General features: G+C 38.5%; 2 protein-coding genes across 2 annotated transcripts; both read left to right on the top strand.

Annotated features, from left to right (window-relative positions):
- The first annotated feature begins 92 nt into the window (after positions 1 to 92).
- Positions 93 to 27,228, top strand: LOC146253418 (uncharacterized). Its single transcript, XM_084676836.1, has 16 exons — positions 93 to 144; positions 262 to 568; positions 15,828 to 15,880; positions 17,169 to 17,468; positions 18,521 to 18,874; positions 19,199 to 19,507; positions 19,848 to 20,250; positions 22,154 to 22,509; positions 22,674 to 22,976; positions 23,119 to 23,430; positions 23,558 to 23,842; positions 24,412 to 24,732; positions 24,915 to 25,226; positions 26,168 to 26,455; positions 26,701 to 26,849; positions 27,091 to 27,228. Exons 1-16 carry the CDS (start codon positions 93 to 95, stop codon positions 27,097 to 27,099), a joined length of 4,113 nt encoding a protein of 1,370 aa, XP_084532962.1. The 3' UTR covers positions 27,100 to 27,228.
- LOC146253419 (immunoglobulin heavy constant mu) lies at positions 2,529 to 6,193 on the top strand. The gene is made up of 8 exons (XM_084676709.1): positions 2,529 to 2,532; positions 2,875 to 2,931; positions 3,665 to 3,961; positions 4,139 to 4,417; positions 4,561 to 4,623; positions 4,806 to 5,132; positions 5,848 to 5,996; positions 6,182 to 6,193. Exons 1-8 carry the CDS (start codon positions 2,529 to 2,531, stop codon positions 6,191 to 6,193), a joined length of 1,188 nt encoding a protein of 395 aa, XP_084532835.1.
- Positions 27,229 to 27,927: the final 699 nt, after the last annotated feature.

Raw genomic sequence — 27,927 nt, 5'->3', positions numbered from 1 at the left:
TCTCTGCATACAGTATAAAGAGAGTATGAACACGGTCTCACAATCAGTAGAGAAGACCAGCTCCCTCCTGTTCATCTTCAACACCATCAACCATGTTCTCTGTTTCTCTGCTGCTGCTGCTGCTATTGCTGGCAGGTGCATCCTGTGAGTCTCTTAGAATTTAGGGGGCAGTAACAGCTCATAAAAGACATTTTATCTGATATAAACAAAATATGTTATTTTTACCTACTTTTACATTGTCTTATCATGTCTTTTTGTTAGGTGTGAACAGTGAACAACTCACCCAGCCAGCCTCTATGACTGTCCAGCCAGGTCAAGCACTGACCATCACCTGTCAGGTCTCCTACTCTGTTAGTCCTGGTGGCTACTGGACTGCATGGATTCGACAGCCTGCAGGAAAAGGACTGGAATGGATTGGGAGCATTTATACAAAAGGCTTAGAGAACAAAGACTCCTTAAAAAATAAGTTTAGTTTAACAGCAGAGGGTTCCAGTCGCACTCTGACTTTAACAGGACAGAGTCTACAGACTGAAGACACAGCTGCGTATTACTGTGCCCGACATACACTGTTCTTGAAAACAACAGTAGATGTGTACAAAAACTCTTCCTACATGAGTTGGGAAGGAAAATGTCTGATCCCAAAGCAAACTTGTTTGAATGTGCTTCTTCTATACATAAATACTCATTACACATTCACCACCTCTTCACAGACCTGCTACTACTCCCTATGAACAGTCTCTGTGTGAGAATCCAAGTGAATCTCTGAGTCATGGAGAATCGAGCAGTCAAAAATAAGTCTTACTGTAATAAAAAAACTAAATAATTTCCTTCTATCTCAGTCTGTATGACTGAGCTGGATACTATTGAACAGCAAGCCACTCACCATTCACCTCATATTTTTTAAACAAAACATTTGATACACCATCATTCAAAGGTACAAACGATCATGCTTAAGAACACTTTGTACAATCAATACATGCCACCAATCCTTTTTTAATGATAAACAAATAATTTGTACATGCATAGAAAGCTGAACTTTTCCAGGGACTTTTCCTTGTTTTCCTTGAGGTTTTAGGTTTGCTAAGGGGCAGTTCTATGGAAGTATTTGAAGCACTCTGACATTGCTTGTAAAAAGGGCTATACAAATAATATTTGATTTGATTTGGATATGAGGTCCACTAAGAAGCAAAAATAGTTCATAAGGACATTCCTCCTTTCAATGCATCCCTATTGTTATGAGATTTAAAGTTTGACAGGTTTTGCTTCCAATATTAGGGTGGTTCGTTGTCAATTTTTTAGTTAGCAGTTATACAATTACAAATCACTTCTACATTTCACGGCTGGTATTGGATAGCAATCACAAAGACTAACAAACAACTGTATGTTATGTTTCTATCCTGACTGTTAAATTATATACAAAAGATAGATCAATAGATTGATCAATAGATCGATTTACGACTTACTGGAGTTTTGTTCTCAAACTGGTCTCTACATCGAGTATTTTATACATGAGTATTCATGTTGGAGAGCTTTCAGTTTCACTGTCTTTGCTTTTTCCCCATGACAAAAGATATATGCATACAATATACTGTAACTTGTAAATGTGATGTTTTACTCCCTGTGGAATCACTATAGGGGACTGTCTTAGCTCATTTCGACACAATAATGCATTCACAAATTGTGTATATATTTTTTATTTTGTGCAATATGTTATAAAATAATATATTATATTATAAAATATTTAGTTTTTAGAAACATTTGGATTTCTTTCTACATTTGTTTTAAACCAACTTGTTACAGAGTGACCTAAAAAATAAATAATTCAAACCCAGTTAGATGTCTTATCTCTTGGAATTCAGATCACACATGCCCCTGTAGATTCATTTAGGTATATAGTGCAATATACCATAACTAAGATACTGCACATAGGGAATTACAATGATATTGTATCTTACAACAATTAATACTCACAAACGTCTCTGTATCCATCCTGTTTATGCCTGATCCACACACACATACAATATACATATACAACAGGTAGTATGCTGTAAATATCTTGTAACTTTGTCTTTGTGTCCACTGAGGTTTTTTAGTGAGAGGAACGGGTTTTTGTCCTGGTGTGCATCATTGTGCGTATTTTGGCGCACTGTGATTTTTCACCATACAAAAACTGTCTGCTCCTCTGACAGTGTTAACAATTATCAATTCAAATTCAAATGCACACACAACTGCTATTGTATAAAAGGAATTAGTGATCAGCAGCTAACAACCTTCCTGTCAAACCAAATTTACATTGTTGATCAAAAGGTTGTGGCTAGTCAAAAAAGATGTCAGCTTAAACAACAATGTCAAATTTGTATTTTGTAATTACATACAGGACTTCAGTGTCTTGTTGCAGGCACACTGTTTTCGAATACATTATTTTGCAAGGAGCAGCCTCCAGTTAGGATTCTGTTGAAAAATAGTTGGGTGTTTTTGTTCTCGTGTATATCACGGTGATATAGGTGGGTGGGGGGCCACAGTGAAACATGGGTGTTCAAAAACCGTGGTGTAAAACCAATTATTTAATACAAGCTGAACGTGTGCAAACAGTCAACAGACATGACTACTCCATTTAACTCCATTTAAAGGGTAAGTCCCTGAAGGAAATGAACTTTTAATACAATATTTGTAGGTGTTGATGGTGTTCTTTAAACATGAACAAAAAAAGGTTTATTTAAACAATCATTCATTTTAGAATATATATCCTTAAAATTAATTTTCTGGAAATGTAGGGATCATATCTTGGAATTATTTGGATTTCCATAATTTTCATGAGTTATAGGACTTATTTTATGTGAGGAAGGTTTTTGCACAGGCAGTGAGTGGAGACAGAGCACTGTGATGCTTTTGACTACTGGGGTAATGGGACTCAAGTCACCGTTTTAAGTGGTAAGTTCACTTTAACTCCTTAACTCGTTTTTACTAGTTTTCAATAGAAAAATGTATTTTTAGGAGTATCCTCAAAGTTTATATAAATTGTTTATACCATAACCTGTCGACCAAATAGATTGTGTTCAGCAAAATAAGAAATGTTTGTCTTCACAATTCCTTAAAATATAGATATTTCTCAACATTTCTAGGTTTTAACATCCTGTATAATAAAGCAGAAGTGGTTTGTTTGTCACGTTGTATTTGTAGAACATGTTCAGGAATGCTTTTTCAGAAAGTTACAGCAGTGCTATTGTTTGTATCATATGGTACAGTATCTGTACTGAAAAGTGAAGTGTAGAATGCTGTTTTGGAATCACCACTAAGTTCATAGTTCTGTAAAAAGGTATTCTCAACTTGAACTTCGCTAGTTGGATTGATGATGTTATGCATGTGGCTGATATCTTGATCTAGTAGGCACCTGCTGTACATAAAACAATGCATAGCATGTGTAATGTGAATTTTTTCCTTACTAACTCATATTTCTGTTACATGTTATATTTACTATAGTTACTTGTATAATTACAATGTGGAGCATCAAGTTAAATCCCCAGAAAAACATTATTTTTGACTTTTAAGACTACATTATGTATATACCTAAAGGTGTGAACACTTGGGAACACTGTTGGTTTTCATTTGTTGACCAACCAATGAGAGTAAATAAAAGGCTGATGATATTTTATTCATATTGCAGATGCGGCTCCATCCTCCCTACTTACATTCAGGCAATGTGGAGACAAAGTCAGTAACGAATACATTCTTGGCTGTCTTGCTACGGGCATTAGTCCGGGCACTGTGACATTCAAATGGACAAGTGGAGGAAGTGTCCTGACGGACTTTGTTCAATACCCCGCTGTCCAGAGTGGAGGAAAGTACATGGGAGTTAGTCATGTTCGCATCCCACAGAACACCTGGGACCAAGACACCAAGACTGTCGAATGTGCCGTAGAGCATCCAGGTGGTAGCAAATCAGTCACCATCAATAAAATAGGTGAGGTGTTTGTTTATTTTTGATTACATGTAAAATGGTCCAATCATTTTATTTATTCCCCAAACGATCTTATGTATTATCATATTATAGTTCTGTGTTAGGATTTGTTAGAATGTTGTTGAAAGTTTGTCAGAATTAACAAAATGGCCAACTTCATTGCTACTTTCTCTTGTTTAGAGATCAAGTCTCCCACAGTGACTTTGATGGCCGTATCAAATGGAAGCACCCAATACTTGCTGTGTATGATCGAACGTTTTGCTCCAGACAACTTAACAGTCAAGTGGAAGCAGAACAACAAAGTTGTTGAAGGCACAACATGGCCTGGAGTAAAGAAGCTCGGGCACTACTCTGCCAACAGTTTTCTGAAGGTCAATATGACAGACTGGAAGAACAAGCCTGAATACACTTGTGAAGTTGACCACCATGGAAAAACCATCACTGAGAAGATCACTAATGGTACACTTTAATGATGTTGTGCTATAATACTTACATATGCATGTGCCTTCATTAAAGTCACTCACCCACACATCATTATTTACCTTATTGTATGTTTATCACCTTGATATTAACATGGACGTTACTTTTTTCCCTGTAAAAAGTTAACTGCCTCTCTCCTCATGAAAATGAAGACTCCTCAACACCTAAGTCTCCAAAAGCAGAAAGTATGCTATCTCACCTACTACCAAACTGAATTTGAACTGAATATGCACAACACAATGCCCAGCACCAGCAAACTTAAATGACTTCACAAATAATCAACTGCTAAAAACATTTGGAGGGCTGCCATCCAAGCTTAATGGCAACCCTGAGTTAAAGACGGTTCTAACAACAATGTCATTATCAGGTGGAGAACTTCCTACAGTTTCTGTCAACATCCCCTCAGAAGAAGAGCTGAAATTGACTCAGGACGTGACTCTGTCATGCCTGATGACCAGCTCTTTTCCATGTGACTACCAAATCAAGTGGAGGAAGAACGATGAAACATACCAGGATGGAATTACCAGCTGGCCTCGGAAAATCCCTAACGGCTCCAAGTATTTGGTTACCAGTGTTTTCTACATAACCAAGGATGAGTGGGAAAAAAAAGACGTGCATGTGACCTGCGCTGCCCATCATAATGGCTCAGATGACAACTCTGTCCCAAAGCATAAAACTGTGTCCAAAGCTCAGGGTAACTCTTGTGAAAAATAAGATAATACAATGGTTATGTGGTTGAATGTTCTAACGTGAAGTATCTGTCTGCATGTGTTTCTGTCCTGTGAAGCTACTAATGTTGTCACCATCTAGTCACCACTTGTGTCTTTTTACAGTCTTTGTTAACCAAAAATGTATACTGTCATTGTTATGTTTATTGTGTGTGATATTGGCTTTATATGGTGTCAGTAAGTTGATGTTTTGGGTCTTTGTTGCATGTGCTTTTTAATAAATGTTTTTGCATAATACTTGTTTTGTTTCATGTCAATCACAGTGATTATGTCTTATCTAGTCCATGCTGCAATGACTATGACAATACTGTATTTAAAATAACACAAAAAAATAAGAAAAAAACTTTTATCAACTAATACCTAAAACATTTAGATAATGTTAGCCTAGAGCAACTAATCTAAAGTAAATCAAATTGACATAGTTATTAAGACAGTTGCTCATCCTATTGCAAAGCATCTTAATCAATGCAACAACAGAAATACTAAGAATACTAGAACATTGCTTTTCTGTCAATACTTTAATATGTACAGTAGCACAGTTTATGTTGACGATGAGTAAATAGCTACTGCAAAATAAATGTCACATCTTTAAATGAAAGGAAGCAGTTGCACATACACAAAAACAAAGTGTTCCCAGTATATGACCTCCTCGTGACCTCTCTGTCCCTTTTTGATCATTAGCTCCAGAACCCGAGACAGCCTTTGCACTAAGCTGCAGAGAAGAAGGGGATGAAGATGATGAATTCAAGAGCCTCTGGTCCACCACCTCTACCTTCATCTTTCTCTTCCTCCTCTCCTTCACTTACAGCATGCTATTCAGTCTTGCCAAGGTACTGCTACAGTTACTGAAAAAAATGTTTAACTGAACACTACATTCTAATTGAAATACAGTTTTGTGCCATATGTATTTGTATTTGTATAATGATCTTCTGATTCTTAATCAACTCAATCAGATCAACTGCTGAGCATCTTTCTGGTACAGTATGGCTAAATTGAGTTTGTATTTATTTTCCAGATGAAGAAGTGAATTTGGAGTTGATGGCCATGTGCACTGTCCAGGATATCAGTCTTTGATCTCTCGATGAACAGTACATTATGCAATATATCATATCCATGTCATGCAACACATTATGATATCAACCACTTGGTAAAAGTTTTGTTGGCAACAATTTGGAAAAAGTATTTGTAGTTTACTATTTTGTTGTCTATTGCCATTGCCAATTATTCGGCAATGACCCATGAAATAATGTATTTTTTTCTACACGTGACAAAATGACTTGCTGTATTAATCTTAATGTATTTCCTTTTGCATCAACACCACTGAGGTTTTTGTTAAGTGTGTTGCCGGCAGAATAGAGCACTTTACTGAATGTAATCTGTGTATACAACTGGATGATAACTTTTTTATTGTAAGAGATGTTTGCTTCACCATCTATGTGTGCAATTCTTTGATGCCTTTCTTCTGCTTTTGATGCCTTAAAAACACTTTTTAATCAAATATATAATAAATCAGAAATAAAGCTTCAGAACATGTTTCTCCTTTGATTCCTCTTCATCTTCTTCAACATCAAGTGGAAAAATACAATAGTTTGCTTTTATTAATAATTTAACTAAAATATTTCACATTTACATATGGTATTATATATTTAGATAATTAGACAAATGCAAATGTACAGAATGTACAGCAGCAGGGCTGTTAACAGTCATTCTGTGATGGTTTCTAGGTTGTCTAATAATAGAGTTCTGTGAGTGCAGCTTCCCCTTTGCTGTTCCCTTGTGGCTGCACCTGCGGCACTGAAACTGTCTAGAAACTGTCAGGGCCACAAATAAACTCCCTTGCAATGACATTTACATTTAGTCCTTTAGTAGACGCTCTTATCCAGAGCGTCAATGAGCCAATAATGCTTTATTAAGTATTATTCAATCGGCATCTAATTGGTTTAGATTTTATATAATGATGAATAAATGAAATTGAAGGGGGAAATTGTGTTAAATCTATTACGAATCCCTCACAATTGAAAAATGTTTAACTTAAAGGCAGTTTCGATTGTTGGACGTGTTTTGTCCCAGCCCATGTCTCAAGAATAAGTAGCCTACTGGGCCAAGGTAATACAGTAGACGTCAGTGAGTTAACCTCTTGTTTCGCAAGGGCCGCATCCAAAATGTAAAAGCCGCATCCAAAAAGCGCTCCCACCCACATTTGACTAAAACATAACAAACCATCGCCTCTGTCTGAGATAATAGCCAATCAGTCAATGCTGTCAACGTCCTAAGTTGTATAAAATAAAGAGTATTTGGCTGCATGAAAATGTAAAATGCCTCTCGGATCGGGGATCTCTACGTCAGCGAACGTCCATCTCAACTTCATACTCATCTCTTCACACACAGTTCCACATTTTGAACAGTTGGACAACTGGTTATAGGCACCAGGCTCAGTTCCAGAATGAATTGGATGGGGGGTCATTTGGTTTCCACCATGGGGGCATTTTGTTGCTTTTTTCTAGAAACTTAAATAGCTAAAATAATTGGGGGGGCTACACCATTCACCAGCTACCACCAGCTACACCGGTGCCAATGCAGTTCCTTCCTGCGCACACTTAAGCATTAGGCTAGAAACTAAAACCAACTAACCCTACACTTCCCAAGCACACATGACAGGAAGGAGATAGACATGGTTGTGTTGGCTCGTTATCCTTGGCTGCCAGCTGATCAGTAAAATTAAACCATATAGCAGGTAAACACTATCCTCTAGTGGTGAAAAAGATACGTTGCCTTGTAGACAGGTCCATCTCAGATTCCCTTTATCGTCTGTAACGGTTAGAATTGGCTCTCAAGTCTCACGCATTCGCCGTGAGACTCACACATTTAAGCCATTTCTCACGCTCTCACGGAACCTATTGTATTTCTCACGCATTTCAACCATTTCTCACACTGAGAAGTAACTAACTTAGCCCTCAATATACAATTAGCCTACTGGATGAGGCGCAGGCATACTGATGGAATATGTCTGCAGGGATGATAGTTGTACAGAGTTAAATGCCAATCAAAAAACATCACCGGCACCAACAGCAATTCACTGTGTGATTCAAAGATTCAAAGTGTAAGTGGTTAGGCCTACTGGATACATTGGCGTGGCAACTGGAGTCACATGATAAGGCAGAATCCATGGGGAAGCTAGGTCTTAGCTAGGTCATAGACACAACATTCACCTCTACCTCTAATGTAGGCTATCCATGTTGTTTGGGGGAATAGTTTGAGGGAATGGAGAGCAATTTTCTATAAAGATCACTTTATCCTGAATGAGGAAATCTCCACAAGAGTCTGACAGAAGAGTCCACTTGCTTGCCTTGATGCACAGTCAAGCATTAGTACGCAGGTATACCGGTACATTGTACATGTAAACATGTAATCATGTACAAGGGAAATACAAGAGAAACTAGCCCAGGTGGGAACCAGATCATTCTGATCATAATGTGATGATGATTGTGTGTAGCCACTAGATTGTGGGTATTCACAATTACTGCTGTAGTAGTACACAGATGTAGCCTGACGTTGTCATACTCATAATTCTAGTCAGAATATGAGCCCACTCTCCGTTGGGCTGTGACTACGGGGCGTGTTTCAACCAAACTCGTAAAACAAATGCCTGTACGCTCAATTTGATAGACCTACAACCAATCAGAGCAACGTAATATGTTGTTTGTTGAAAACGAATTCAACCCAAGGGCTCTTTTGTGACGTTGTTGATTACGTTACTGTTGATCATCTGTCCATCATCATATAAAGCCTGCCCTGGCAATTTCATTGGTCCGTCCAGATCCTGGTTTTATGTAGTTCTTCCCAATACGAGACCCTCCAGACCTAACTTCCCGACCAAATTTTTTTGTGGGCGCGGAGAAGTTGGGCTGGCAGCCAGGCTAACACAGATGCCCACTCACAGCTTAACTTCCTTCATTCAATTTTAGTGCTAAAACCACCAGCCAATCACTTGGCCATGGTGTCAGAGTAATAAGGTGTGTTGGGAGAAATGGAAGCACTTTTCATTGTCATGTCAATCCAAATCTTACCTTATATTTCCTTATTTATATCTTACATTATAACATGCATTGTTATCTTCACATGACTATTCTAATTTACTGTAATTATTTTTAAATAATTAAAGAAAGCTTTCAGGAACATATATGATGTAACAGATGAGGACTGCCTTTGGTTTTCAACCCCCTGCTTTTCTGTAATCCAGCTGTTGTTTCTTATCTCTGTATTTAGTTTGTTCATAAAATGAGCTTTCTGACCTCAGAGAGATCATTTCCTTTATGTCAGCTATGCTTGTTACAACAATAAAATACTAACACCCCTAGGTGTCACACTTTACAATGTTACCCATATTTTACAGAAGAATGACTGCAATATCCACAGTATGTTAGGTTTAGAATGTTACAGTATGCCACAAATAGAGTATGTCTTCAAAAGAGAGAAAACTGCTACATAGGGACTGTACTGTTGGTCATTCTTATTATCTTCACAACATACTCGTCTCTGATCCAAGGCTCCAAACATCAGTGTGTGCTATATACATTTGAATAATACCGGAGTCAACTGAACAAAAGTGCAACAAATTTCTCAGGTAAAAGTGAATACCTAATTTTAGTCAAACTCCCTTGAAACCGTAAAAATGTTAAACTGTTAACGGTATTTTCATGGTGGTGCAGCAGCAGTGTGGTGTGATAGAGGAGGTTTTTGTACAGGCCTGTATCATTGTGATAACTACGGGGGCACGGTGCTACATGCCATGACAAAAACCTCAGCAGTCAGAGCTGGGTCAGCAGACACAACATTCTCCTCTACCTCTGCAGCTGAGACATTCTACTTTCTACTATTATTATTATTTTCTGGTGGGTAGTACACTGTAGCAATGAGTATACATAAGCATGTTTTCCACTTTAATCAAAATACTGCCTTTTAACCATGATGTACACAACTGGAATGAATTTATGGTGAGACAGTGAATCATACTACCGTAGAGTTTTTGTCCAGTATTCAACCACATAAATTGGGATGATACACAATGATACTGTACAGGCTATGACCAAAACATATTTCCCTAACTTGACTTGATGAAAACTAACAATTATAAATGAGAAAATGCAGGTTTAGACATCAGGGACATTAAGAAGTCTTCAGCACACTTTGGATGTATATGTTTTACAATTTCAAATTTACAAAAATGACCATTGCTTTTAGCAGTACTGTAAGTTCTTAACATGCAGTTAACTAATTTAGAGATGTGCACTTCACATTTAGCTTCTGTATGGCATTTCAAAGTGTTAAAAAAAGAAGAAATCCTCTAATATGTATGACATACCTTGAATGTATGCACGGCACAGTCATCCATGTAGAAATGGCTGCAAAAAGTTATGGCGGCAGTAGAAATCTGAGAGAGTCCGTGTCAGGAGTTTTTGTAATGGGCTGAGTCACTGTGTCCTGGAATAGCCACAGTGATAAACCCCAATACAAAAACCTCATGGAGCAACATGTTGTTGCAGATGAACAAACTGTACTATTGTGATTTGCAAAGGCCTTAGATCATTTACAAAGTCTTTGAGAATACACTACATTTCATAAACTGAGCATTTGTGGAGCCTTTTTAGGTTTTTGAGAAACATTTAAAATAAAACGGTGTTCATGTATCATTACAATATCAGGCCCTACAGATTTGTTATACTGTTCAGCAACCTTGTAGCACAGAATTGCATACATGTTTCCTTTGATAATGTTTAAAGAAAGAAATAGTGTTATTGAGCGGTCATCTGAATGTATAACTGCATTTCCCCACAGGAAAAATGCAATGTAAGGTTTTGGATGAGTTGTTAAACAATACAATAACAAGCGCAATGATGAAACCAATGTGAAAATCATTGATGTACATGAAGAACAAATAGATTGTTGATTAACTGCTTACATCAGTGCAACTAACAGTTTTGGCCTTAATTGGTTGACCAGTAATGAAACATGCTATATGAAATAATGCTTTGTGTCAGCATTGTACTAACAGTTCTAAATATTGTGGTCCCACCACTCAAGACCCTCCGGTCCCAACATAAGCTCTTCTCCTGCCTGGCCCCCAAGTGGTGGAATCAACTCCCCACCTCCATCAGAGACACAGCCTGTCTCTCCACGTTCAACAGAAGGCTCAAGACACACTTGTTCCGGGAGTACAACGGTACTTAGGAATGGTTTGCTGAACCCAATGCTAGTTTCCTCAAGGATCACAATGACTCTTGCTTAGAGACTGTTGCTCTTGTTGGTTAGTGGTAGCTGATTTAAACTGTTGTATTATATTTTAGAGAATCTTATTTTATTTTACTGCTGATTGCTTTTCTACAGGTACACTTGCACTTAAAGATTCATGTTGTTTAATTGTAACTTGCTTACATGCTCTCTTTCCTTTGGCACTTATTTTTTGGTTGTTCACAATGTGTGCTTCTTGTTTTTGGCTACCCGCAATACTTTGGGGCTATCTTGTTGTTATTATCAGTGACCTATGCACTTTGTAAAGCTCTCTCTTGGAAGTCGCTTTGGATAAAAGCGTCTGCAAAATGAATAAATGTAAATGTAATTTAAAAATTGATGAAACATTACAGAATAACAATGAAAGAAAGGACACAGATTTCCATTGTGTCCAATGGACAAGCTTACTGGCAACTGTCATGTTCTTTATACAGTACAGTATGGTTCCCCTTATGCTGCAATCGCCTAGATGAACTTAGTTTTTTTTGTGAAGGACTATCTTTCACAGTCTCAGTGGACAAGGCACAAATGTAAAACTTGAAATGCAATATCTTAAGCAAGCATTTACTGTGACATTCTACTTGTGAAAACTGAAAGTAATTTGAATGACAAGCTGGAACAAAGGCATTAATCAAACACAGGAGTTTTTGTCATGGTATGTGTCACTGTGTATGGGGGCAACCACAGTGATACATACCATAACAAAAACCTCAATGGCATGCCTGATCATTACATGGCAGCATGCTTAAAACTTGAACGGCCTATTTGCCTATTTAATGTTACGATGTGTGGAAATCTAATTTCATATTTGGCTTACACTACCAATTATAATGGACATAACTAAACAGAAGAAATACAGTATGAACTAGATCATTTTGAAATATAAATGCTAGTTAACTACAATGATCTGGTATTTTTGTTTACAGATACATTTGACAATTTATACATACTTTATTGAAACTCAGTTATTCTGACACCATGCTTCTTTTTTTGCAAATGAGTCCTGCCATAGAAAATGGAGGCTTACACATGAATACAATACATCAAATAGTAGAATACGTATAGTAGAATAACCACAGTGTGAGAATAGCATAAGAAGAAAAATAGTGGATGATATAGGATGTATTTATTAAAGGTTTATATTTGTAATTTGAGGTTTAGGTCTCCTTAAACTGTCAAGAGAAGCACAACCAAAGACTGCCAATGTACCTGTACCTGTATGTGTTTCATTTGGCAGTAAACTTGAATCTTGAAACATAATTTGTGAAAAACGTAAAACGCAGTTTTTAAAACATTGTAGTAACGTGCATTATAAGTCAAACTTAAAAATTAGGAGTGAACCCTAAAACATAATGAATCAAATTTTACAAATTTCAATAAGTTTTTGCATTCTAGTTTAAGGTCAATACAATGTGTTTATAGGTATTTAACTATTGTAACTATTTATGCAATACGCTGTAACAGAGAGGAAGTTACTGACAAAATTCAACACTGACAGAACAGGTGTTTCCTCTTTACATCACTGTGCAAAGATTATTTTCAGTTTTTCACATACTGACAGACCTTCAGGAGATGTGGGTAGAAACCAAAATGAATGAAATGCCCATGGTTACCATTAATGATTCTGGGCCTGACCAAGACGAGAAGGATAGCAGGAGAATACTGTGCTAGCTAGTTGAACGAGGGAAGAAGCGAACTTAATATTTGTGTAGACCCAGATCTAGTGTCATCCCAACCACTCCAGCACAGTGTCCTGAATCTTTTCATAGTATGCCTTTAATATTAAACCTGTCTACATCATCAATCTTCTAGTCACTCTGCCAGCCTTGACTGAAGAGACACATACAGGCCTCAAACACATAGAGCGCACACCATCATTCAAATATCCTAACCACACACAGACACACTCATCAAACTCATTAGACTCATACGTCTGCAGTACATGTACACATGCTGTACTCCACACTAAAAAGAGCCAGCTATTCTTAATTTGACACCATTAGCTGGCAGTGTATAACTCAATTTCTGCTGTAATATAGGGCCAAATGAGGTTGATTCATTAACAATCTGACTGAGATCAGTGAAAGGACAGTATTGGCAGGGCAGGCAATGTAGGCAATCATGAGAATGTTGGAAAGGGAGGCCTTGATAAAATATCAACAACCGTCCAGACTACATCAAATCATATTTCAAATCAAATTGCATTTGTACTGTCGTTTTTATAAGCAATGTCACAGACGTCTTCCAATACGCCCATAGAACTGCAGTTCAACCACTTAAACCCTCAAGGAAGACAAGGGAAAAAAAACTGGAAAATGGAAGAAACCTTGGGAGAGATATAATTAAAAATGTGCAAAAGGACATTGAAACACAGAGTTCCAAATCAGTGCTCCGAGTTGGCGAATGTCAGTTTAGGCAGTGGTAACCACAGGGTTGGGAAGTGTAAGATCAGCACATCACAGCATAGTCAGGTAGATGGACATTAAAGGACTGGGAATTCTGCATGGTCCATCATAGAAGACCGATGTCCATATGGAGACTAGATCCAACATTGGCAGACCGGTGACCTGGCAGATGTGAACAGCTCAACCCCTCACACCACAGGGGAGTAGAGAGAAGAGAAAGTAGGAGGGAAGGGATTGATAACAGTTATTGGAACAGTAAGGGTGAGGTCCACACTGGTTAATTGTGAACTAGTGCAGCAGTTTGGTCCTAAGACTATATATAAGGGTTTTTGATGTAGCCCTAAACACCAAGACAGTGCCAGCCTCCCTTGATTGAAATGATAAGTTTGTTCCAGGGGACAGGGGCTCTGATTAAGAATGTTTCCTCATTGTGTAATGGTTCGATTGAATGGTCTGAACTAAGGATCTGGAATGGTGCTTCGGTGAACAACCGGTAGACTTCACAAGTTATCAAAAAGAGTAGTCAGTTTATTATAATAATAAAACATACGGCAGGTATTCAACGGCTAGTGCCACTGATAAATAGGATGTCTATATAGCCCAGCTAACAACACTAGCAAGCACTGCAAGTATACACAAACCATCAACGAGAGGTGGGTGTGGGAGGTGGGTGTGGGATTGACAGTCTCCTGCTCCATGGAGATGTGGGGTCGGCAGCATTCTGCTGCATGGAGATATGGGGTCGGCAGCATTCTGCTGCATGGAGATATGGGGTCGGCAGTCTCCCGCTCCATGGAGATATGGGGTCGGCAGTCTCCCGCTCCATGGAGATATGGGGTCGGCAGTCTCCCGCTGCATGGAGATATGGGGTCGGCAGCATTCTGCTGCATGGAGATATGGGGTTGGCAGTCTCCCGCTGCATGGAGATATGGGGTTGGCAGTCTCCCGCTGCATGGAGATATGGGGTCGGCAGTCTCCCGCTGCATGGAGATGGGGGGAATCGGCAGTCTCCCGCTGCATGGAGATGGGGGGAATCGGCAGTCTCCCGCTGCATGGAGATGGGGGGGGGGGGCATTGGAAGTCTCCCGCTACATGGAGATGTGGATCAATTGCGTTCCCACCCGAGCCAAAACAGAGGGGGCGAAGAACCAAGGCAGACACTGTCCCCATAAAAGTCATTCAACACAAGACATAAGCATAATTCCCAGTTGTGCCTCATCTACAGACATTGTTTAGAATACACAGCAGCAGTGGCGGTTCTAGACACATTTTACTGGGGGGGCCAAGGGGGCCTTGTTTAAGAAAATTGACCTTTAATGTCAGACATCCCAAGTCTCCCGGAAGTTCTGGGATTCTCCCGCATTTCAAAAGCGGCTCCCTGACGCCCACAAATGCTATCCAATCTCCCGGAAATCGGGGATTTTGTATTTAGAGCGAGCGAGAGACTGTCCAATGGTAATTTCTGGTCGAGACGCCCTGATTGCGTCCCGGCAGGGGCGTTTCTACACGGGGGCCTACAGGGGCCAGTGCCCCTGTAAAAAAGTCCCTGGCCTCCCCTGTGGCCCCCCTGAGCTGACAGAATACAAAAAAAAAACACTGCCCCCCCCCCCCCCCCCCCCTTGGCCCCCCCAGTAAAATGTGTCTATAACCGCCACTGCACAGCTGCTAGACTAACCAAAGCTCAGCAGGCCAAAAACTAAGTAGCCTACTTAAATTGACATGCAGGACAAATAAAAATTCACAAGAGTACGGATTTGGCCCGCGGGCCTTGACTTTGACACGTGTGTTTGTGAGACCGTGGATAGGAAAAGGAAGCTTAAACTCATGAAGTTATATGCTATGTTATGTTAAGCACACATTTGAGTGGGATGGGGGGCCTGGGGCCAATCAACAAACTAGGCTACTTAAAAATCACTGAAGCATTGGATTTGGGGTTTTAGAGCAAGAAAAATAGAAAAAATATCACAGTGATCACTATTTTGACTACTGGGGGAAAGGGACGCAAGTCACAGTAACTTCTGGTAAGTGGTCAAAATCTGCTCTTCAAACTGATATTGTATTTTTTTGTTGTTGAAAATTATTGTTTTAGAAAACTATGGATAAAATGACACCAAATTTAAAACACACATCAAAAACAGATTAAGTCATCAGAAGAGCCTCTTGTAATCAGGATTTAGTCTGAACTGTAAAATGCTTCTAAACTAATTCCTAATTACTGTTACTCAAAAAAATAACAAAATAAAAACGGATGAATCAATAGGCTAACGTGGATTAGTCATTGCACAAGATAAAGGTGTGAGGCATGTATCAGACAATACACTGTGATGGTGCTTTTGACTACTGGGGAAAAGGCACCATGGTTACAGTAATATCAGGTAAGAAATACAATTTAATCAAGTGGGGTAGATTACGTGAATTACGTTGATATTATATTAAATAAATAACTATATAGCATATGTGCCTACGTTTAGGCCAACACAAACTATGCCATAACGCATGAGTAGCCTAATAAGCTTCATGATACGACAGGCTCAACATATTAGTAACAGTTGAATTGATAGTTTTCGAGCTGAGTATGTATGGGTTATTGACACTGTGACAACGCTTTCGACTACTGGGGAAAAGGCACCGGGGTTACGGTTGCTTCTGGTAAGACAATCAATTCAGAAAAAAATATTTCTAAATTAAGCTATATGGCGAAATATTTGAGGATGACTTTTAACATAGCCTGATAAATTTTTTCATCAGACTAACGGTAACAGCAAATTAATGTATGGAGACATTCTAAGTAGCTATTAGGGATAGCTAAAATTTGAATGCAAGAAAAAATACAAATACTTATATATGTAGTCTAAAGTAGCCTATTAAACTTACTTTTTTGTTTGCTTTGTATGGGTTTGCGCTGTGATAGCTTATGACTGGGGGACAAACGGACACTATATCAGTCAATTTGAGCTAGTCAATTATGCGTAATTGATAACGTAATTTAAAAGGCTCTATGCGTCAATCTATGAATAGCCTATTATTATAACTATCGAGATCTAAAAGTGGAAATCTCCTTTAATTTCCTCGAGCTACAATGGGTATTATAGGCTAGCCTACTAAAATGTAATGCCTATGGCCGTCAAACGATGAGTAGGCTATAGCCTAAGGACACAATAGTGCAGTCTCATCAGATTCGAATAACGTTTAATTCAATAATTGCCATAAAGACAGTTAGACTTGTGTTTGTTTGTATATTTCTGTAATATCTGATGTGTAAACTTTGTGAGGCAAAGTTGTGGTGATGGTAAAACATTTATATTCTAGGCTCTCCAACTGCCCCGACTGTGTTACCACTGGCACAATGTGGTTCTGCAACCGGAGATATGGTGACTCTGGGCTGTATTGCCACCGGTTTCACGCCGGCCTCTTTGACCTTCCAATGGACCGATGCGAGCGGGACAGCCATGACGGACTTCGTTCAATACCCGGTTGTACAGAGCAACGGAAAGTACTCTGGAGTCAGTCAGATACGTGTTCGGAGGGAAGACTGGGAATCGAAAAAGCAATTCCAGTGTGCCGTGGATCATTCTACTGGTAAAAAAACTGCTGGGATTGAAAAAAAAGGTAAGACAGGCTTTGTTTTTATGAACGTTCTAATAGATCAACCTAATAGGATTAGGATTAAGATGTGCTGATATATAAAACATTTATTGACTGTCACTCTATATCTCATGAACGTGTAGCCATATAGAGCAATTACTTGGGTAATATGGATTATTATTAGCCTACATTCAATTAATATGCTACAAATTAACTTGTAGCCTTCTTTATTAAATAAAATTGACAACAAAAAAATAACGTGTAGCCTACTATATTAAATCAAATTGAAAGCCTGAAATTGGCTTGGGTTTTATATAGGTAACATCAGAGCAGAATGTTTGTTTTTTGTGTAATATTGTGTCAGTTGATTTCTGATTCTGATTCTGATTGGCGGGATATAAAGTGTCAATCGCCTATTATTGCTATTTAGCCCAAACTACATAATTTATTAAATGTGTTCCTGCATTTAGTAATAAATGTAGGTATCTTGAAGTAACAGCTGTGCTTCGCGAAATATAGATATTAGTAGGCTAAATAGGCCTAATTAGGCTACTTAAGTAGCTAAAAGCCTCGCAACCGTATGCCTAGCCTACTTGTTAAAACAATTCAAAGACAAAAACGGAGAACTAATAAATCTGATTTGAAATCTGAAAAAATGGATCATCATGATCGTAAGAACTGGAACTATGAACAGATGCGTAATGCAGCAGGATCGTAGCAGACATTCCACTTGTTTCTGAAATGTTGGAGTTGCAAATAAAGTTCTGTCGAGTTCAGTCAAGCTGCCTAGGGGCCATGCTAATATAAGGATTGAAGATGCTCTAGCTCGCTACTTTGGGGAGCTGCTCATAATTTCCTTTCATGTTGGTCAATCTGTGAAATGTTCGGGTCTATCTGCTTTCAGCTGCCTGTGTTAACGCTTTATTTCGTGTCTACAATTATTAATACTGTCTATTTTAATATATACAGTGGGAATTTGTAAATCACCCCCCCTCCTCTTTATCGTGTTGTCATGTTCCTCTTTGGCTTCTGCAAGTTTTCCAGCTTCTGCATACATATGTGTGTTTGTTTTTCAGTTGAATTCCTGCAGTCTCCGTCTCTTTACATAATGGCCCCCTCAAAAGAGGAAATACAAGACAATAAGACGGCTTCCTTCGCCTGCTTTGCCATTGACTTTTCACCCAAAAATCACGAGATCAAATGGATAAAAAAGCAGAATGATGAAGACATAGCGTTTAAGACGATATCTGAGTTCAGCACAACTTTTGAGATTAAAAAGGAAGGGAAAACTCTGTACCGAGCAGCCAGCTATCTCCAGGTCAAAGACACTGAATGGACAGATGCAAATGTCAAGTTCACATGTGTCTTCGACCCCAAATCAGCACAATCTCCAATGCAAGAAAAACTGGTGGAGTATTCATCCCCAGATGGTAAGTTAAACACATTAAAATATATCTTTCTTGTTTAATTTTCTTTTCATGCCACCATGCCTGAAACACCAAACACTAGTATTTGGTCCCTTCTCTATTGTTAAATAAAGATATTATCAGGCTATTAACTTTAAATAACTGTCATTGCAATGAATATAGGCTACATGGCACTCTCATTTTTATTTCGCTGTCTACATGTTATTACTGATATAAATCAGTAGAAAGACGTACAACACAGGAATAGCCTACACAATCATATTGTGTTTATGTGGTCACATATATCTTAGCTGATAATATGATGATATCTCTATACTTTCTCAACAGGTGAGTTGGATTGTCCTAAGGCAGACATTCAGATAATCCCGCCTTCGGCAGAGGATTTGTTCCTCCAGAATGAGGACCCTAAAAACAAGAAGGTTCAGCTTACATGTCAAGTGACACAGAAAGATGCCAACTGCCTGAAAAATGTTACATGGGAAGATAATAAAGGAAATCCACTTACAAGTCTGAAGGAAAATAACATTGCCAAGCTACTCATTCCATATGAAGAATGGAAAAATGGTTCAGTATTTAAGTGTGTCGCAATAGACAACCTTGGCGATAAATTCATGAAAATGTACAGTAGAGAAAACGGTAAGACAATTTTTCTCACGATTTAGCAGAATTTACTAAATGTTATTTGTTGTGTGAAATTCAATGTTTCCACTTCTTTGAAAATGCTTGTGTTTCATAACAAGGAAAATGGCCACTTTGTGAAATGTTTTTGTAGAGGCCCAAGTAGGTCTCTTTTAGTGTTCAGACAATTCTCATTGCAGAATTAAAGCTGGTTTCCTTCAACTCGGTTAGAAAAAAAGGTTGACGATTAAAGTATTTAGATGGAATTTGCATAGATGCTGTACATTATCTAAAGCACATATCCACCACCCTCTTATTGGTATAAAAAGATAGTTTAACTGTTTTCTCACACTTCTAGGAGGAACATGGCAGCGTCCATCAGTTTTTGTCCTGGCTCCAGCAGAAAAAATCAACAGTGATGTGACCCTGACTTGCTACGTCAAAGACTTCTACCCCAAAGAGGTTGTAGTTGTATGGCTCGTTGATGATGAGCTTGTGTCAGACAGTTCAGACAAGTTCTCGTTCAACACCACAAGCGTGATTGAGGCAAGGCAAGGCACAAACAGCATATACTCTGTCTACAGTCAGCTCACTATGGAATCTGATGTGTGGACGAAGAATAATCTAATATTCAGCTGTGTAGTTTACCATGAAACCATTCCAAAGACAACAAATATGCTTGTCAGAACCCTGGACAGCACTTCAAACAAACCCAATCTAGTCAACCTCAATCTAAACATCCCTCCCTCCTGCAAAGCCTAGTAGAGGTTGTGTTGTGTGCTATGTGTGTCATACTCTGCTTATTGTGTTTGTTGTCTATGAAATTACATGTTTTATGTCTTTTAAGTGCAGTATCAAAAACCAAATAAAAAGTTGAATTCATAATTATGTTGATTTATGTCTTGTGCTGTTCCTGTTTCTGGACTCCTGCCCTTAGGATAGTGTTAGGGAAAGTTCCGTTATGGGGTGCATCTGTAGACAAACTCTTACCATAGTACATTACACCTGAATATTGGACTATGCAAAGCACAGATTAAGTGTTCCTGGTCATGAATTTCTTTTAACTTGACCAGGTGTAGGCATTCAGTGTAGGCATTCAGTTGCAGTAGCAGTGTAAATAAAGTGATTAATTTCATGACTTAAAAGCATACCTTTATGCAAGCTATACATGCATACATTTCCATTCAACTGAGGGAAATAACAACCTTATGACCCAATTAGTTAATGGATATTATTTTACAACCATACCATTTCAAATCTGTGTCACAGTTCAGCTTTTGGCCTCTTGTTCTACTGTGTGTGATCTATGTAGTGCCATGAATTTGTCCTGCCATATATGTACATCTGTTTCCTCTACTGGGCTACGTCTCTGTAATAAACCACAAATTCGGATTGTCAAGAGGAAACTCACTCTATACATTTTTACCAAAGCAAGTCAAGGTCACCTTCACTGCTGGTTTGTATGTTTCATAATCTTAAATGGAGCACAGAAAAAATGCATAATATCCATGCCCTAAAACAAAACTGATATGGTCATCAAGAAGTGTTTGAAATGAATGTGCTGAGTTCAAACCTTACTGCTAATTTCTATTGGGTAGGTAACCAGTAAAGAACTGTCAAGACTACTGAATGACAAGATTTCCTCTTCACAGAGTGTCTCATACAGACAGACTGTCCATGTAGCAATGATATGGACACAGAGAGAGACAGCATGGGAGCAGCCCTGACCTTCATCATCCTCTTCCTCATCACTCTGTTGTATAGCATTGCAGCCACTGCCATCAAGGTAAGGATTCAAGGAATAAAGAGAATATAATAAATGACACCAAAATATGACAATAATTCCTTGTAGATTGATCGATCTAATGAAGACTGTTGTACTAACAGTTGGATATATAATAGTTGATTAATGTCAATGTTCTTCTGAATATAATTCTTCATTATGCTTATCATTTCAGGTCAAATGAAGAAACAACAGACAATAAATGTGTGTTCATGATAATTGTTCATTTAATGGTATTCAGATAATTTTATCAACAATGTCATTTCAACAATAGTTGCAGAACTGTAAATATGAATTCTGTTTTAATCCATGTACCACATTCTGAAAATAAAAGTTGAGGGAAAAAACGTTTAGCCTTTTTTGTATCTCTTTATTTGTCTTGATTCTGATGATTAATGAATATAAATGTATTTTATGTCTTCAATGTGAAAATAAATTATGCTGGACAACATGAAATATAAATGAAGTAACGTACAAAAAAACAAACTTTAAATGGTTCAGGAAAAATTACATGAACACTAATTTCCATTGCGGGCCCTACCAGAAGTAACACCTGGATTTCCAAATGCACTGTTGCCCCCAAAAACCTTTCACTTCTCTTTTTCAGTACTTAGGGTTTTTTCTGGTGACAGAATCTTACACAACACTTCCCCTTATGGCATTTTCTGTTCACTGAAGCTTGTCTTTCTCTAACATCTGCGTGACAGCTTTCCAAGTCCACTTTATTCACACCACCTAATGTAGACGGAATAAATAAAAAAAACATTGAAATGCTTCTAATTGACGTTACAAAGAGAATGAATGTGTAGTTTGTCAGCAAAATGCTTCACTTATGTATGAATTAAAATGACATCTCTACATGGTGATTCCTTACTTGACAGCTTCCTTCTTTTCTTTCATTATTTTTGTGTTGAATCAGTTCAGCGTGTTGTCACACCGAACATGACCCTATATCCCATCTGGAACGATGACAATGGGGACTTACAAATCAGCCTCCTCTGCACCTTGAGTGGATTCTATCCAGGTGATCTGAGAGTGGAATGGCTACAGGATGGGGAGGTCGTTACAACCTCACCAGTCCAGAGGAAACTACAGAGTGTTGAAGAAAAGGAAAAAACATTCAGCCTAAGCAGCCAACTTGAGTTGGACATTGGCAAATGGACTCAGGGGTCAAAGTTTCAGTGCAAAGCTTTTCAAAGCACAACTATTTTCAAAAAAACCACGAGTATTTGCTCAGGTGAGTCTCTCTGTCTCTTTCATATGTATGTCTATGTCTTTCACCCTCTCTGACTAATCATTCTTCTCTTTGATGCTCTACACATCTTTCTCCAGGCCTCTATTTATAAAACAATCCAAATGGAAAAACATGTATAATATTGTCTCTCTCTTGTTTTCTTGCAGCCCACCTTTCTTCTTCTTCTACTTTGCCTGCCATTATTCTGGAGACCCCCAAATTCAGGACCGTGATGACTCAGAATGAGGTTACAGTTACATGTGTGGTCCAAACTCAGTATGACGCCAACATCTCCTGGCTTCTGGATGGAAATCCCACCAGTGGCTCAGTGACACAGACCAGAAACACGAGCCAGAGTATCAGCAGCAGCCTGAATGTTCCCTCCAGCCAATGGAAGAACTTAATCACTATAACATGCAAAGCTGAACATCAATGCCTAAAATCCACCCAGACGACAATCAGCTTGACAGGTAAGAATTAACTAAATGAGATCATGTGTATCAATAATTATAATTAGGGCAAAATGCACACAAATACCTAACCATGTACATTTTGCATCTCACCATTCTGTCGAATGTTTTTTGTCCCCCTCTCTTTATATATGCTGCCCAGGGCTGCCAGAAAGTGATCCCTCAGTGCAGATCAGAAGGATTCTTCCAGATTTATTGAAGGGTGAAAGTGCTGTGCTGGAATGTCACGTGACACAACTCTCTTCCCATGACCTCTACATCACCTTTCAGGTTGATGGTGAAGATTTTGGGGAGAAACAATTTGTTGAAATGTCAGCTTCCAAAGACCTTCAGTCAATCACCAGACGTGTCGCCGTCCCTGAGCAACACCAGCAGAGAGACAGCACTTTCACATGCAAAGTGACCCAGGGCTTCTCTAAAAACTGGATATCGATGTCAACCGGAAAAATATTTGGTGTGTGACCCTTCGTAGCACTTTTCAAATGTATTTCCTTGTGTAAAATTGATTTATGACTGACACCCTTTTTGTGAGGTTCATTAACGCTTTAGAGGTTCATATGACATTGTTCCTTTATCCTCAGGTGACCCTTCTATGGAACTTCTTCTAGCGCCTCGTGCGGAGGGAGGCTCAGGGAAGCAGACCCTCCTGTGTAATAGTGAGGGCTTTAACCTTCAGATCAGATGGCTTTCTGGGTCTGTAGAGAAGTCTTCAACAACCAGTGAGACCAGGATAAGTAAAAATGGACGATCTTTTGTGAGCAGTTTCATCACAATTCCTCAACAAGAGTGGAACCAGGGGTCAGAGTTCACCTGTGAGGTCAAAGATTTCAAGAAAACAATCCGCAGAACAATCAATATGTGTGCAGGTAGACTGTCATGTTCTAACAATTCATGTTCTAACAATTAGTCTTGATTCTGAAAACAACTTTTTTTCAAACATGGCAACACATGAAGATTACACAAACAACCATGTATCTACATAGAAATACTTACAGTATAGCAACGACATTGTGGGTACATAGAAATGGCTATATTGTTACACTTTTTACACACATACAATTTGGTATAGGGGAGGTTGAGCTTTTCCAAATGGATGTCAACATACATTTTTTATTTACACTCTTATCCCAAAATATGCCAGCTTACTTTTTTGTAATCTTCTATACAGCCAACACTTACTACAATTTAAATACAAAACAATTCCTATGCACCTGCCCTGTTTTTACAAGTTATTTATATTTAGTTACATTGTTTTTATTCAAATCTAAATATAAAGTGTTGCCAAAAACATGTAAAATACATAATTTGAATAACAACTGAGTTACAGCACCACATTGAGAACTGAATATCATACTTAGGAATTTTAGTCACACAGTTATGCTAGATCAATCACATGGGATTCTGAATAATAGGAGACAATCTGTTCTTTTCTCAGTATCTCCAGCTTCCTCTCAGAAGGCTGAAGTGTATATCCAGGGACCCCCTTTCCAGAAACTATGGACAGATATACAGGTGCCCATAACCTGCCTCTTGGTGGGTCAAAATCTTGGAGACTTCTCTGTGGGCTGGAAGGTTGGTGGATTGACAAACCTTGGATTTTCTCACCAACTCCTGGACCACAACAATGGTACACAGACGGTTGTCAGCATTTTGAACGTGTCTGCGACTACTTGGCACGCTCACACACGTGTATCCTGCGAGGCAAAGCACCACTGTTCTAAACAGGGGAACGAGGAGCATATTAGTAAAACGAGAGGTAACGCAACACATACAGAAAAGCCAAATTATAATAAACCTATTGACCCTGTCTCAATATCAAAATAGATGATAAACAGGGCCTCAAGTATTTGATGTCAACCATGCTATTTGTATTACAATGATTTTTGATCAATTGATTTAAGGTCTCAAAATTGAGTTATTTTCTTTTCTATCCATTAGATGCCAAGCCACCGAAAGTGAAAATAGTGACACCGACAGACCTGGAGTTTGGCAACGCCACACTGCTCTGCCTAGTATCTGACTTCTACCCATCAGAAGTCATGGTGTTTTGGGTACATAATGCCAACAGGTTACGTTCATCGTATTACACCAGTAGCTTTCCAGCCCATGACACAGAAAGCAGCAGTTTCTTCCTGATCAGCAGACTGAACATAGCTCAGCCCCAGGAAGACCAGGGTTCCACCTATTCTTGTGTGGTCCAACACGAGTCGTCCAATGCCCCAGTCACAAGCTCCATTAGGAATGTATTTGGTGAGTGGACTAAAACAAACATAAGTAATACTCTGCAATCTACCCCCGAAAAAACAAGTCTTGGGATCACATTGTTTCATGAGTACCGCTGTGGAAATGGTGTTTAGGTTTAGGTTCAGGGTTTGTAGGAGTATTAGATAACCAGCTGATTATAGATCTAATCTCTAATCTATCTCTAAACACACAAAAAGAATAAGGACCAGTTTAAACTCACGGTCATGGTAGCAAAGTCTTTCTCTGAGGCATAAAAGCCAGAGGACAGTTAAAATAATTAAAGAAAACAAGCAAGCAGTCAACAGTTTGTTACACCCTTAATCAGACACTACATCATAGACCTGTGAATGTCATCAGTGCACGTTATAGGTTACATTAGGAATGCAACAGATCAAAACTACAATTGCCGATCTACTGATTGTGATGAACATAAGCACTGAAGAAATACGACTTCTGCCACAGCACTATGGCCTGTGAATCATAATGTTAGCTTTAACATCACTTGACTCATTATAGATTTTCTAAGGGTAAATACTGTTGACCACTTCCACTTTTTCAGACACACCCCTGAATAAGTACTGAAGTGACCAGAGATATTGCATTTATTTTTGTATTTGTAGTAACAGACATTTTCCACTAGATGGTAGTAAAAGGTTATAATTTGACTTTGCTTGGATGCAAGATCGTTTTCAGTTTTAGAAAGAACTGCCTGTGTTCATTTGATTAAAAAAATCTAAAACAACATTGTCCTTATGTCCTTAAGTGATGATTTGAATAGCTCTCTGTCCCTACTGACTAAAAACCTTTCTACCTTCCCTTTCTTCTCAATTATTGAACTACAACCTTCAACCCATCAATAAGAATGTTCCGATTATGTCTATGTACATTGTGCACAGATGCCATTCTTACATACCCACCCTCCGTCACTTGTCTCCTCCATTCCCTAGCCTCAGTGACCCCTAGCCCACCAACCGCCAACCTCCTCCAGGGCTCTGGAGAGCTGGTGTGCCTGGCCTTTGGCTTCAGCCCTGCACCCATCAACATCACCTGGCTGCTTGATGGCCTCACCGAGCTCTGGAACCACAGCACCTCTACTCCCTACAAAGGACCCGGGGGGAAGTTCATTGTCAAGAGCCAGCTGTTTCTGCCTGCTCAAGATTGGTTACCAGGGGCAGTGTACACCTGCAGGGTGACACATTCCACCATCACGTTGACCCTCAACATATCCAAACCAGGTTCCTGCTTACTTTTTATAACCCCCCCCCCCCCCCTCCATACCAATGAACAGGTAAAAAATGTGAAACCACTAACCTGTGATAATTACCGGAGTGACAGTAATCGAAACCACATAAACAGCCAAAACAACTAATAAACACATGCACATTATGGCTCCTAAAAGGGTTTGGGTTGGATTTACTGAAGTAAAAAAAAAAATACTATTCAAATCTCATTCACTTTTTCTCCCCCATCCTCTGTTCAGAGATTCTTGAAGAGGCTGTTTACTTTGATGAGAACAAACATGTGCCTATTGTGCTGGACATGATAGAGGACAATTGGTACATCACATGCATATTCCTCACCCTCTTCCTTATCTCTCTCCTCTACGGGATCTTAGTCACTCATGTAAAGGTAAGAGAGATCAATTCTGTTAATGGTTTGGTCTACCAACAGTTGTTGAAATTAAACAGAAGACATCTGGTCTTTTTTTATTTGTAAGCAATTTGGCCATATTTAATTTAAACTCACTTCATCGCCAATTTCAGTGTAATTACACTACAGCCGGTGTTGTGACATCAAGCATTGTACAAATTTAAAATCTTAAAAAAATAAAATGTCATAAATGTCTAATTTTCTATACTTATCTTTGCAGACCAAATGATGACTTCAGACTCTGCAGCACATCAATTTAGTTGATCAATAATTTGTTGAGATATAGCTTGGTAAAAATTATGCCAAATATCATAGCATATTGTTTAAATGTATGTGATTTTGCGCTTGATTACTGTCTGTTTTGATTGCTTCTGTTCTCTGTTACCGTTTTCTGCTTAATATGGCTACAAATAAAAAGATTATTAAAAGTCATGCCATGCTGTTTGATATTAGTACACAGAAAATATTTAGAAACCATATATTTATTTATTTAGCTACAATATATATATTGTAACTAAATATATATATATATATGTATATATATATGTATATATATATATATATATATATATATACATATATATATATATATATATATATATATATATATATATATCACTGAGTAATAAGAGATCACAACATAAAACATGTTTTTCCACTGCAATACCAACATATTCCACTAGAGAGTGCCATGTTATTGATGTGCATTTAGCCATGGGAAGCGGTTTCCCCATGTCCAAGGCTAGTCATGTGTAGCCATGGGTACTGATCTGTATGCAGATGCTCACAGGTCACAATTCATCTGGAAACATTAGATGACTAGGATTAGCCATTAGCGTGTATATTTGGAGGTTATACTGTATGTGTGTGTCGGGTGGGTGGGGGTGGTATGTGGAGGTATGTGTGTGAGAAAGAAAGAAAAATAAATGAGAGATAGGAAGATCATGAAAATGTGAATGCTTGTCCAACATCTGTGTGCTTGTGAATGTGTGCATGTGTGTGTACCTAGTGGGTTTTAAGTAATTACAGCTGGGAGGGCCAACTCAGCTCTTCTACT

This window comes from Hypomesus nipponensis, chromosome 17 (assembly GCF_054491055.1).
Source record: "Hypomesus nipponensis isolate SF chromosome 17, ASM5449105v1, whole genome shotgun sequence".
Lineage (NCBI taxonomy): Eukaryota > Metazoa > Chordata > Actinopteri > Osmeriformes > Osmeridae > Hypomesus > Hypomesus nipponensis.
This window is presented reverse-complemented; position numbering and strand designations above follow the sequence as displayed.

Coding starts and splice junctions, on each gene's coding strand:
- LOC146253419 (XM_084676709.1), top strand. Junction 2,932..3,664: donor TCAAGTCACCGTTTTAAGTG/GTAAGTTCACTT, acceptor TTCATATTGCAG/ATGCGGCTCCATCCTCCCTA. Junction 5,133..5,847: donor AACTGTGTCCAAAGCTCAGG/GTAACTCTTGTG, acceptor TTTGATCATTAG/CTCCAGAACCCGAGACAGCC.
- LOC146253418 (XM_084676836.1), top strand. CDS start 93: ATGTTCTCTGTTTCTCTGCTGCTGCTGCTGCTATTGCTGGCAGGTGCA. Junction 569..15,827: donor TACTGTGCCCGACATACACT/GTTCTTGAAAAC, acceptor AAAATATCACAG/TGATCACTATTTTGACTACT. Junction 25,227..26,167: donor CTCCATTAGGAATGTATTTG/GTGAGTGGACTA, acceptor TCCATTCCCTAG/CCTCAGTGACCCCTAGCCCA.